Consider the following 12,496-nt stretch of genomic DNA (forward strand, 5'->3'; position numbering starts at 1 on the left):
AGTCCCTGCTTAACTGTGCAAACTCCCATTGATGCATGTATTAGGTTTTCACTGCCTGTCGCCTGTTCCTCTCCCCCCTCTGCTTTTTCATGTTCAGTGGATTCTCCTCTCTGTGTCTCTGCCTCCCTTTCTCTATTTTTTTCTCCCTATTGTTCCCCACGTCACTAACTGTCACTCACTTCATAAAGCCGTCTGGCTCGGAGCTTAAATATTGCGGGGCAAGTAAAACCCACCATCAGAGCCAATTCAGTCATATCTGCTCAGTCGTGCGACAAGATTGGGACTTTTAGGGTAGGGAAGAAGAGAGACAAAAGTTCACTCTTGCCTGCAGAGTGCCAAGAGAGGAGGGGGACGCGTTTCTTCGTTGGAGCCTTTCACAGCGGCAAGTGGCTTGCTCAACATCCTTAACCTGTAGGGTCTTTTTTGCTGGTAGCGTGCTCAGGCTGCAGCTGCGTCCGGAAGCGCAGGGCCGGGGTTTGCAACAAGCCCATGTGAGTTAAGGACGTGAGTCTGTTGAGTCGGAGTGGGCTTGGGTGGTCTCCTGCTCTTTTCCTCATGACAGGCAGTTTAAGGGAAAAGGTGACTGCCTAAATTCATGGCTTGCACCTTTTTTGAGACTTGAGGGGCTGAGTGCTTACAGGTGGAATCCTAGTCGTTTGAGCTGGTCGCGCCTCTCACCTTCAGTCCACCCAAAGCCGTTCCCTGCAGTTGAACCGAACGAGCAACCTCAGACCACTCGCAGAAAATAGGGAGGATGGTCACAGCAGAGTTTTGAGAAACGTGACTTGTTGGGAAGTGATCTCAGGAAGAGCTTAGCCAAATGAAGCCAGGCGCGAGCGAGGCATTTGAGGGATTTAGGAAACGTTTTTCCTTCTCCTGTACGGGGAGTTTTCCGTATGATAAGGTTTATCACATCCAGAATGTCGCTCTTGCGTGCTGCAGTGGAAACATTCAAATGGTAGCTGTGGATATCGGCATGACTCACAAAGAAAGAAGGGGACGGAGTTAACTGCGGTGCCTGGGGGACGCTGAAGTTTATGTTGTGTGTAGTCATGTTTTGTACAGAGCTGCACATGATTAGTAGCTGTCAGGTCTACTTCGCTCTGCGAATTTGCAGAAAGAGAATGTTTAAATCAGTTTAGATAATGTATGTAAACAGCATAATCTTCTGCTAGACTTGTTAATGTAAGTGCTGACATTAACGCACTCTTTTACACAACTTTAATGACTGAGAAAGTAGCAATTTCCTTCGGTGATTAAATTATATGTTTGCCGCTTACGCATGCAAGGTGTTTGTGCAAGCTGAAGGACTGCGTTCTGTTCTTTGTTTTCTAACATGCATGTCTGGGTTTTAAAGTTTCACAACGCTTGAAGGCGGGGAGGATGAGTCCATCTCGTTTTAGAAAAATGACATCGGAAGGGGTTTTTTTGGTTGAAAATTTGTGAAGTTTCTCACAGCCGTAGAATTCCCCATATTTTGTGTGTTTCCCTATGTGGGAACACACACATACACACGGTAGTCGAAACAGACTGGCGTGCGTCGGTGTGTCGTAACACGGCACTACAAATATATCCCAGTGGTATCTGAGGGAGGAGGGAAGTTTAGATACTCTGATTTCCATGCTGTTGACTGTACCTTCTTTTTCCCGACTCTCGTGTATGTGTGTCTACATTTAGGAAACCGTAGATGGAGGTAGTATGTAAGGGATGAACTTCTAGATCCCTGTGAACAGCTATTTTATGAATAATGTTCCCTATTTCACTTGTCATGGTCTGTAAGTCAGTCTTTCTGAATCACTCTAATATTCCTCAGAGGCTTCAGACTGCTGTGATGTGTTAAATCAGCCCATCCCAAGCAAGTTTCCTCTTTGTTTCCTTCATTCATAGATTTTTTTCCTCACCTAAAATTGTATAGTGGGAAGTTTAGGATACGCAGGATTGAAGTCCAGCCCTAGGAGTAATTTCTTATCACACAAAAATAATGACAGACGTAATGTATGACCTGCATTACTTGAAAATGGACTACTTCCTTAGCTTTCCAATAGGATATCTGTATGCGGCTTCCAGCTCTCTGTTAGCCTGAGATAGTAGCACTGAGAGAGGGAGAAAACAGTATTTTAGGTCCCAGTTTCAGACCTTTGTGTTTCTCTCCAGGGTGGTTCCAGTGTCAGGGTGGCAACTGACTTCAGAAGAGGATGCAGAGAATAGCCCCAATAACACAGAATAGCTATAGTGTACATAATGCATGCTCTATAGCGAAGCTAGTACGTACGGTAGTGACTAAGCCTATACAGCACTGCTAACACAGGAACGGGGTTGTTACAGCTGTTCTTACCCAACAGTGATTTCTAATGTAGAAATAATGTATGCAACCTCCAGAGAATGCAGCTTTGTGTAAGTGCAAGATGGGCACCAGTCTGAGGTCTGCTTGACCCACGTGTGGCTGTGCTGCAGAAGAGCTTGGGTGCTTGAAAGCTTCAATCTCTTTTCTAACTGCTGCAGCTGCATGCTGATAAATCTCTTTTACCGTACTGCTGGCGAGTGTTTGTACGTGAACAAAATCTAAGCAGCAACGCAGCCTACAAGGCCCCATGGAAGAGTCTTGCCTGGAAAATATACTCCTGGGCTGAGAAGTAATTGCCCGTTTAGAGCCGGGGAAGAAAGAATTTAGCGAGCAGTTTGCTCTGGCTTCCCAGCCCTTCTTCCGCTAATAAATCATTGTGATCAGGCAAATAAGCAAGCAAGCAACCTTCTTTCTCTTCTCAAAGCATATTAGGGGAATACTAGTTGGAGGCAACAACAGGCATTGGTGGGAAAAGCATAGATCTTTTCAATTTAGCATAATTTGTGGTCATTCTCTTTCTTTTTTTCTTTCCTTAGACAGTAAGAAATGGGTGACTGGAGTTTCTTGGGGAACATTTTAGAGCAGGTGAACGAGCAGTCCACTGTCATCGGGAGAGTTTGGCTCACGGTGCTCTTCATTTTCCGCATCCTGATCCTGGGAACAGCCGCCGAGCTAGTGTGGGGTGACGAACAGTCAGACTTTGTGTGCAACACCCAGCAACCTGGTTGCGAGAACGTCTGCTATGATGAGGCCTTCCCCATCTCCCACATCCGTCTCTGGGTCCTGCAGATCATTTTTGTATCCACTCCTTCACTAATGTACTTTGGGCATGCCGTGCACCATGTCCGCATGGAGGAGAAGAGGAGGGAGAGGGAGGAAGCTGAGAGGCGTCAGCAAGCTGAGGTGGAAGAAGAGAAGCTGCCCCTGACTCCAAATCAGAACAAAGGCAACAACCCTGATGGGACCAAGAAGTTTCGCCTGGAGGGTACCCTCCTGAGAACCTACATCTTCCACATCATTTTCAAAACCCTCTTTGAGGTGGGATTCATAGTAGGTCAGTATTTCCTGTACGGCTTCCGAATTCTCCCCCTTTACCGCTGTGGGCGGTGGCCCTGTCCCAATCTTGTGGACTGTTTCGTCTCCAGGCCCACGGAAAAGACCATCTTTATTATGTTCATGCTGGTGGTGGCTTCCGTGTCCCTCTTCCTCAACCTGGTGGAGATCAGTCACTTGATCCTGAAAAGGATCCGGAAGGCTCTGAGAAGACCAGCAGAAGAAGCGCTAGGGGAGGTCCCGGAGAAGCCCCTCCCTGCCATCACAGTCCCCTCCATCCCAAAGGCCAAAGGCTACAAGCTGCTGGAAGAAGAGAAGCCGGTGTCTCTTTACTTCCCTCTCACGGAAGTAGGGGTTGAGCCCAGTCCCCTTCCATCAGCCTTCAATGAGTTTGAGGAGAAGATTGGGATGGGACCCTTGGAAGATCTCTCCAGGGCATTCGATGAGAGGTTACCGTCGTACGCACCCACGAAGGAGCCGGAAGAGGAGAAGGTGAGAGCAGAGGAGGAGGAGGAACAGGAAGAGGAGCAGCCTCAGGAGGAGCCAGGGGTGAAGAAAGCAGAGGAGGTGGTGAGCGATGAAGTGGAAGGGCCTTCAGCGTCCTTCAGCCCCTGCTGACCTCGCTGCCGATATGAGACCCCTCAGCAGGCTAAGTAAAGCCAGCAGCCGGGCCAGGTCAGACGATTTGACTGTATGAAGGTGCAGGATACGGGGAGCACATGCAAAAGAAAAGGTTGAAGAGAAAAGGAGAGAGAGAGAAAGAATCAAAAGATATTTTTAAGCAAAGTGCTAAAATGGTCATTTGAATATTATTTCCTCTTGAGATTCTCAACTGGAAAGGTACTATCATGGTAACTGTGCCTTATTTGCCCTGTATGTCCATTTGAAAAGGAACATTTTTCCTTTTTCCACATGCCAGCTCACTCCTTACAGTAATATCTACACTGTACACATAACCGATGTCTTTTGAAACCCAATGTGGCAGCGAAACCCAGATGTCACCACTGTGACCGTATTCACTGGAAGCTTTGTGTCCCACATTTCTCTAAGAATGTGGGGAGGATCTGTCCCTTCAGCCAGCGATGGGGAGGGCTGATCAACACCTCTATCCAGTATTTCTTTTTCTGTTTCCACCTATGGCATGCTGAGCAGGTCTCCCCTTCACTGTTGGCATGGAATTGCGGTTACCTAATTCACAAAGTGAAGTCTGTGCTTAGCATCACCACACTAAAATAGAAAGCACTATTTCCCCCCTCTATCACAAAGGCCAAAATGTCCCCAGTTTCTCTGAGAATGCCAATCTGAGTTAGGTAAAAATATTTTTCCTTTGTCAAAAATATTTCCGCTCTTTAAGTGACATTGACAGTGGGCACGGTCAACAGTAGCTCTCTACTAGGGTTTAGCAGATGCCCACAGCTGGATTATTTGTTCCCAAGAGGGTCATCCATCCCTGAGCCTATTTCAGAACACTGGAAAGAATAAATCCAAGTGGTATTTTTTACTTGCAGTCTCGTGACTTAAAGATCTGAAACTCGATTTAGCAAAGCAAGCGTGGGAAGTCTTCTGTGAAAGGAGGAAAGAGCTACAGCCCCGGGAGTGGGAAACCAAATACAAGCCTTCCTGGCATGATCCTGACATGTGCTCGGTTCTTGGAGCTCCCAGACTTACAGGCACTCAGCAAATCTGAGGTACAGAGTCCTGAAGGCGCCTGTGAACCTAAACCAGGGGCCTGGGTAACGATGCAACTACTTAAACCCCAGAATATAAAACTGGTTGCTCAAGTTTGAAATCTGATAGGATAATAGTCTTTTGACATCCTTTGTTTTTAATTTGACAGACAGGAGCCATCCAGTGGTCTCCTTCTCTACTAAATGCCAAAGTCTTGGGTAAAACAAGCCCTTTCGAAGGATAATGTAGACCTTGTGTGCCAACAGGTCTGTACAGAACTCTCAGAGCCTCAGCAAAACCTTTTTTTGTTACAAAAGGCATAAAAGCATGTGCTTAAATGTCTGTGGATTTCTAATTTTAGGACTCGAGCAGCACCTTTTGGCTGGGACAGTGCAGCAATGCATTCAAAAGCTTCAGGTTAACAGCTGTGTCCCCCCAAAACTGAGCCTCATGCCAGAAAAGTGCAGGTATGCACTCTCATCTGCTCTGCTCTGCAAACCTCAGACCCTGCCGGCTCAGCAAATTCTTCCTGCTGGGCTGCAGCCCATCCCATTGTTCCCAGGACAGGCTCTAATCCAGGTCAGGAAAAAAGAGGTCTTTGGCATAATGCATAAAACTCATCCCGCCTTTAGCTAGAAAAGACAGAAAAGACCCCCTGCGGTCTCCCATTGTAGCAGGGCTGACTCCAAGCCCATTGAAGTCAAATGGGTGACTGAGCCAGCTCTGGGTAGGCTTGGGCTCAGACCTCCAGCCCTGCTGCCCCGTCCCAACCCAGGCAGCCAGTCACTGCTGTCACTGGCCGGATCTGACCCGTTTGGTGGAGTTCCTGTGCCTTGTCACGCAGCTGCCCCATACGAGCTCAGAGGTGGCTGGGCTTCACTGCCGAATGAAATAAGCTGTACATATGTAGAAAGTTTGTGGGGTGCATTGGGATTCTTCAGCACCATAGCGGTGCCTCGTATTCCTTTTTTTTTTTTTTTTACACTATTAATCCTTTTGCTCCTCTTGGGCCTGTGTATTTTCCCAAGGTTTGCAGCCTGAGGTCAAAATCTTTGCTCCCTGGACAAGGGCTGTTAGGTTGTCCTTCCTTGTGAAGGAAGACTGGAAGGTACCTCCTTGGACAAAGCAACACCGCATGTGAAGGAACATGCAGAGAGAGAATCTGGAGGCTGCTTTTTATCCACACTCTACAGAAAGGGGAGGACAGCTAACACACATGAAAGGCAACTGAGGGGAGAGAGAGAATGCTCTTCCGCAGGAAAAGAGTCTACTGTGCCCAACTCGAGACAGGGCAAAGATTTAGATGAGCAGCAAAATCACCACACTTGTACTAGATGGGATGGGATCTGTTGCTTTTTCTTTTCTTCGCTGAGAGATAGAAGAGAGTTTCAATGGTTGTAAGCATCAACCAGCCCCCTCGTTGAAGGGGGTTGGAAACACGTTTTCCTGTAGGTAAAAAACAAAGCCCCGTCATGGTTCGGTTCTTCAGAGCATCCGACCCTTCCAGATAGCCCTGTCGCGGAGGAGATGGACCACCCCCACCCTTGTTGACTTCTAATTACTTGACAAGTCCTTTGACGTACAAAGTGTTTCAATAACCGTGCCTGTTGCTGACCTCTGACGCGCGTACCTTCCATAGATCACTGGACCACTTAAAGATGAGGGCTCGTTCATCAGAGGTAAAAGGCTGATGGTAACGGCCAGTCCAGTCTTTAATCATGTCACGTTGAGTGTGTCGTTCTTTCCCACCGGCGTGCCTCAGCCAGATGCACTGTAGGTGGCCTACCCAACGGACAGGTGCTCTGTGGTTCTTTCAGAGCTGCCGCAGGAGAGCTCGTTTCTTCCTCCGGGTCACGACAGCACAACGAAACAAGCCAGCGTTTTCCTCCTGCCTCCGGACAACGGCTTGTTGATCGATTTTTTTTTTTTTAGTTTTTCGAGCCAGTTTTCAAGTACCCTGCCAGGCTGCTAGCGAATCCGCAGCCACCAAGTACGAGCCACGGCATCAAGACGGCGCTTCTTGGCAAACCGGGCAGGGAACGAACGGTCCGCTCTTCTGGCACTCAGCCTCATCTCTGCCATGAAATCACTGTGGGACTGTCAGCAAGTCATTCTTCCTTCTTGTACAACTGGGAATCATTTTCTACCTCGCAAAGACGATGTGAGGCTCAAGATACTGTGTTAGTAATGGAATGGGAGGTCCTTGGATGGAAGGCCCTACAGATGAGCAAAAGATTATTGCTATTTCTGGATGTGATACCGTATAAATGTGTTTTATTCCCTCTCAATGAGACAAATTTAATAATTTATTCAAGAGATTCCTAGTGAAGTTGCATAACAGCCTCAGAGCTGTGGATTCAGTGTATGATTCTACTAAAAAAGTAATTAAGCAAAACCTAGATATGTATGTAAAGAACAGGGAAAATTATCTTCTTGGGAAGGGGGAAGTCACTGGACAATTAGAGCCACGCCTGGACCATCTGAAGGTCTGTGTACCCCCTTGGCTCCCTGTGCAAATTAATTATGAACAGATCACATGGCTCTCTGCAAGGAGCATAAGATGCAAGTGTCAAAATCACCAAAGGAGGTGAAAGTAGAAGAGAAAGGTAGTGTCTTAGCTTACAGTAGCATGTGGGAGTTGGTGTTCTTTAGTGTCTAGAGCAGTGGACCTAGGATAATAATCTTAGATTTATTTCCAGCTCTGCTTCTGACTTGCTGTGATAATCACTTTACCTCTCAGTGCCTGTTTTCTCCACCTGTAAAATGGGTGTAAGAATTTCCACCTACCTCACAGGGATGTTGTGAGGCTTTCTTAATTCCGTTTGTAAAGTAAGTAGGAATGATCTGATGAAAAGCACTGCTGAAATGCACGGTATCCTTGTTATTTCCTGGCAGAACTGCTAACTTGGTTAATACGTGGCTCCTCGACCAGAAGGGCAGTAGTTTGAACACCGCACTGACATCATCAACACAGATGTGGATTTTCCATGAGCAAAAAAGATTTTATTGACCCTCACCCCTCTCTCCCACCTTAGCCTTGGCCTTGCCATACAAAGCAGTGATGATGGGGACATGGACCCCTCTTCTCCATCCCCAGCATCCGTTCTGGGGCAGCATTTGTGCTTAAATAAGCCAGTGCCTGGAGCGGGGGGTGCAGGTTGGTGGAGCTCTAACACTTTTAAGGTCCTCACAAGGCACATGGGAGAGGGTTGTAACACTCACGGTATTGCTGGGCTTCTGCTTAAAACCACTCAGTGCGAACTCCAGGTAAATTTTCCAGAGTTTCCATGGAAGAGTTCACAGTTGCTTGTGGCACACTGAGAAAAAGCCACCCTTCATGAATGCAAACCCAGAAATTATCGTGTTATACCGATTCTTTCCTCTAAGTGAGAGAGATACCAACAATCTCTTAGTGCTGAAACACAATGAGGTACAGATTCCTCCTCCTGCGGGAGGGGAGAGATTTGCGGGGGGGTTTCTCTGCTCTCTAGGTCTGTGTGGGCATGAAATCTACTTTCTGAGGGAGGAAAGTCCAGTCTCTCCCACCACTCCCTAACTCACTGACCGTGCAGTTTTAAATTTATAGAGCGGCTGTGTCACACAATGCTGAAAAAAACCCCAAAGTGGCAGTTTGCTGTTTTGTATAGAAAATGGCTTTTCAGGCTGACAACTGAAAGTAATCCTAGCCTAGGCGTAGTTTTGTTTAATAAAGACAGGAATATCCATGAAAACTAAACTAAAGCCTTCCTATAAGCCCGAGGCAGTTTTGATAAAACGGTACACGGTGCCAGGTTTCCCGAGGGCCAGGGTTGGATGGGCATAACGAAAATCAGGGGGCTTGCAAAAGTATTTTTTTCCCCCCAGGAGAATGACACTACCCTTTCTCAGGCTCTGTGTGTGCTGCACCTTTTAACATGGCTCAGGAAAGGCTTTTTGCCAACACCAAATGTGCTGATGCAGTGGAGTAGTAACCATGGCAAATAAACGTGTGTTGACTTGCCAAGACGTAGCCTGGCACACAACCCTCTCCTTGCAACTAACTTGGCACGCACCTATTTCAGTGAACACCAAGACACGCATCTCTGTCAACAATCCCAGTTTTTCCCTCAGCAGCTTGATGTAAAAGGGACACTGAAAGCTTGTTCAGCTTAGAGAGGAGGGGGCTAAGGGTATGGGGAGACCTAGCTGCTGTCTTTGGGTAGTTAAGGGGGAGGGACAGGGAAGTTGAGGACGCTCAACAGAGGTGCCCAGCAAAAGATCAGAGGCCACGATCTCAAGGAGAATTCTGACTAAAACAATCTGACAAGAAAAAGGATCATTCAAACGGAGAGTGGTTCAGCACTAGAGCGGGTACCCAGAGACATGGTGGGATCTCCATCCTTGCGGGATGAAGCCGGACTGGGAAAAGCGTTGAGCACCCTGATCTGACTCTGCCTTGTGCTGAAGGTTGGACCAGCTGGTCCTTTCCCACCAGAATTATCCATCCCACGGGAGGCTGAAAGCTCAGTGCAACCACTGCGGGGTGGAATAACGGGTGTAGGGCACACTCTGCGGGGTGTTCTGGCACTGCTTGCTTAGACTGTCCCAGCAGGTCACACCAACTAACCGGGCACGGCAGCAGAGGCTGATGCACGGAGCTAACTCATGTCTGGTAGCTACAAAAGCTGCTTGAGGCCAGAATTATGTCTTGTGGAACTGGTTTGGAAAAAGCATTACAAATAATAATAAATAAAAAAAAAAGAAAGGAGAGTATGCTTGACAACAGAGAAAATAATGGAAATATGAGGGGCTTAGGTCTTTCCAGCTCCCTTTCATTTCAGTGTCAAGTGTGCCTTTAAATCCATCTGAAAGTGCAGAGGACTGCATTTTAGCATTCTGTCAACAAAACCCTGCGTATTTTAAAGCTTGCTGATCCGGGATGGAGCAGAACTGAATAGAAATGGTGATTACAGATCTACTGACAGTACATTTTGAAATAAAAAGAACAACAAAGACTGTTGGCCTTCACCTTCCTAGATCCAGCCTGGCACAGTAAAAGCAAAACAAGCCATTTATTGTTTTCCAAGGAGGAAAGGCTATATTGCTTGGAAAAATCATGGAGTAGCGTACCAAAAATATAATTTAAGTCAACATAGCAAAGAATTTATGGTGAATATTAAAAAGCTGACTCCTATGGTGTTTACCTGAAGCTCAGGGGAGAGCTGGATTGAAGGATGATCAGGATAAGGAAACCCAGTTACAAATGACCATACCAAAAAATCCTGGATTACAGGCAGCTACGGGGATGAGGCTGTGCAGGGGGGCAGCAGGGAATCCCAAGTGCCAACACGTCATGGCAGCTGACGGGCAGGCTGCAGGCAAAGGCCAAAGCAAAGAAGCCTGTGAGCTCATCGGCCAAGTACCTGCTTTTAAGGCTACGGCAAGCCAACTTGAGGCATAAATTAAACCCAGCCTGTAACCAAATCTGGTATTTCTGGATTTTAAGAAGGTCAGCAACTTTAAGATAATGTCATTGAACGTTTATGTGCTGGTTCCTCTATTTATCTGTTAGAATCAAGAACCAGAACTAGCATGCACAAAGCTTTCCCCCTCCCTCCCCAGTTCTTCTACCTAGGTGTATGAAGAATTACCGGGACAAAAACGTTCAGGTAAATTTCTCAATACATACACGTTAGTTCAAAGAAAAGTCATAGACAACCCCTTAAAGGAATTCCCCTGTTGCCAGTGAACATCATCCTCCTGCACCCACCACTGATAAATTCAAAAGAAATTCAGAATCGGAATGATGTCGGATTTACTCCCAGCTTCAGAGCCCCTGTTTATGAAAACCTCTGGAGAGAAAAGAAAATGGGGTGGCCGGCTGCCAGCTAAGCCTATTTGTCATGAACATGCCCTGTAGCACCTTCTGGAAACCTACGCTATCTCTAAAGATACCCTTGGTCAACAAACTATTTTAACTCAATACGCTCCACTTTTCTGCTTTACTTGAAAGAGTCGACTTCAGTTCCCTGTGAAAATTGGAAATAAAATAGCTGCATTCACACTGTAGTACATGGAAGAATAAAACGTGGAACTGAGCGGACCCCTGCCAAAAAGAGGAAAAGCCCTTCTTCCTCATGTGCTGCCTCTCCCCTCTGGCCGCCTCCATCCATGTTCTCTTCAATGAAACCATCAGCCCCTCAGCACTGAGAAGCTGCCTTTGTGCCCGTGGAGTGCCATGGGCCCTTCTCCCCCCACCCCCGTGCACATCAGCAGCCATCTAAGGAGGAACAACACGGAATAACTTTCCCATTTTCTTTTTGCGCTTTTTGTCTTCCCTGAAGGAGAATTCCTGGGGCTGGGGGGTAGACCGGAGTTTTTCTAGTAGGAATTACCTTCTTCCCTGTGTGCTTCTCCCAAGGCTCGGGGATCATAATTTACAGCTAAGTAGAGGCATGTTTCAAACCTATTTATAAACACATGCAAAGAAGAAAGTTTAAAGACCTATGACCAAACTCTGCCTTGTTTTTTAACCTTGTGTTGAAGTAAGCGGAGTTGCCAAGGTGTAAACAAGAGCAGAATTTGGCTTTGCATAATTTATTTTTTAAAGGATTTCCTGTTAACTTCTATCTTTAAAAAAAACAACCAACAATTAACCTTGCCCCACAACCTACCAACACAGAACAAAACAACCACAAATCCCTCCAAACTCAGGAATCTCATCACTTCAGGAAAGATCAGTTTCTAAGTAGCAGATGCGGAAAGGAAAAACAGGGAAGCTCAGGTCTCAGCTCTGCATTAATTGGCAGTGATTCCAGAAGCTGTAAAAATACCAGAGGCTTCAGGTCAGATTCTGCTCCCTTGGTTCATTTCCCCATGAAAGCTGAATGTTTTTCCCTCTTTGCAATGCTGTAGACAAGGAGACAAATTTCAGACCAAGATGACTGACAGCAAGACAGAAAGCCAAACACTCGGAGGGACTGTGGGACTAACCCCGTGACTCAGCACAACCAAACGCAGATTCGTTTGCCTGATGAAATGAGTTGTCATGAATAAAGGTTCCTGATTTTCAATCAGCAGGGGCTCTGTGATTTGCTAAACTCCCAACTAACCCCACTTGACTATTTCTCTGTTTTATTATTGCAAATATAGAGAGTTTTGGCTAGCAAAGGTTAGGTGTATTTTTAAGAGGAAAAAAAAGATACACATGCCATTAAGTTCAAGTGGGGACATGACTATGACATGAAGGGTTGGATCTCACACCAATAGGCATCAGGAAATTCCCTATTTGAACTTTTACTTCCCTTCTGGCCCCATTCCTTGATACATTATCATTGCAAGGCCTGGAAGGCATGCCTAGCCCAGTTCTTGGCATGGAAGGAGGATGGAAAGGGCCTCACGTGGGGAGATTGATCTCCCCTTAGGTGGGAACAGGAACACAGAATCATCTAG

General features: G+C 46.6%; 1 protein-coding gene across 1 annotated transcript; it reads left to right on the forward strand.

Moving 5' to 3' along the window:
- Positions 1–346: 346 nt before the first annotated feature.
- On the forward strand, positions 347–4,094 carry GJA8 (gap junction protein, alpha 8, 50kDa). The gene is given in 3 exon segments (XM_010159532.1): positions 347–382; positions 2,881–3,988; positions 3,990–4,094. Coding segments are annotated over 2 exon segments (1,203 nt in total). The 5' UTR covers positions 347–382; positions 2,881–2,890.
- The last annotated feature ends 8,402 nt before the right edge of the window (positions 4,095–12,496 follow it).

This window comes from Eurypyga helias, unplaced genomic scaffold (genome assembly GCF_000690775.1).
Source record: "Eurypyga helias isolate BGI_N326 unplaced genomic scaffold, ASM69077v1 scaffold42859, whole genome shotgun sequence".
NCBI lineage: Eukaryota > Metazoa > Chordata > Aves > Eurypygiformes > Eurypygidae > Eurypyga > Eurypyga helias.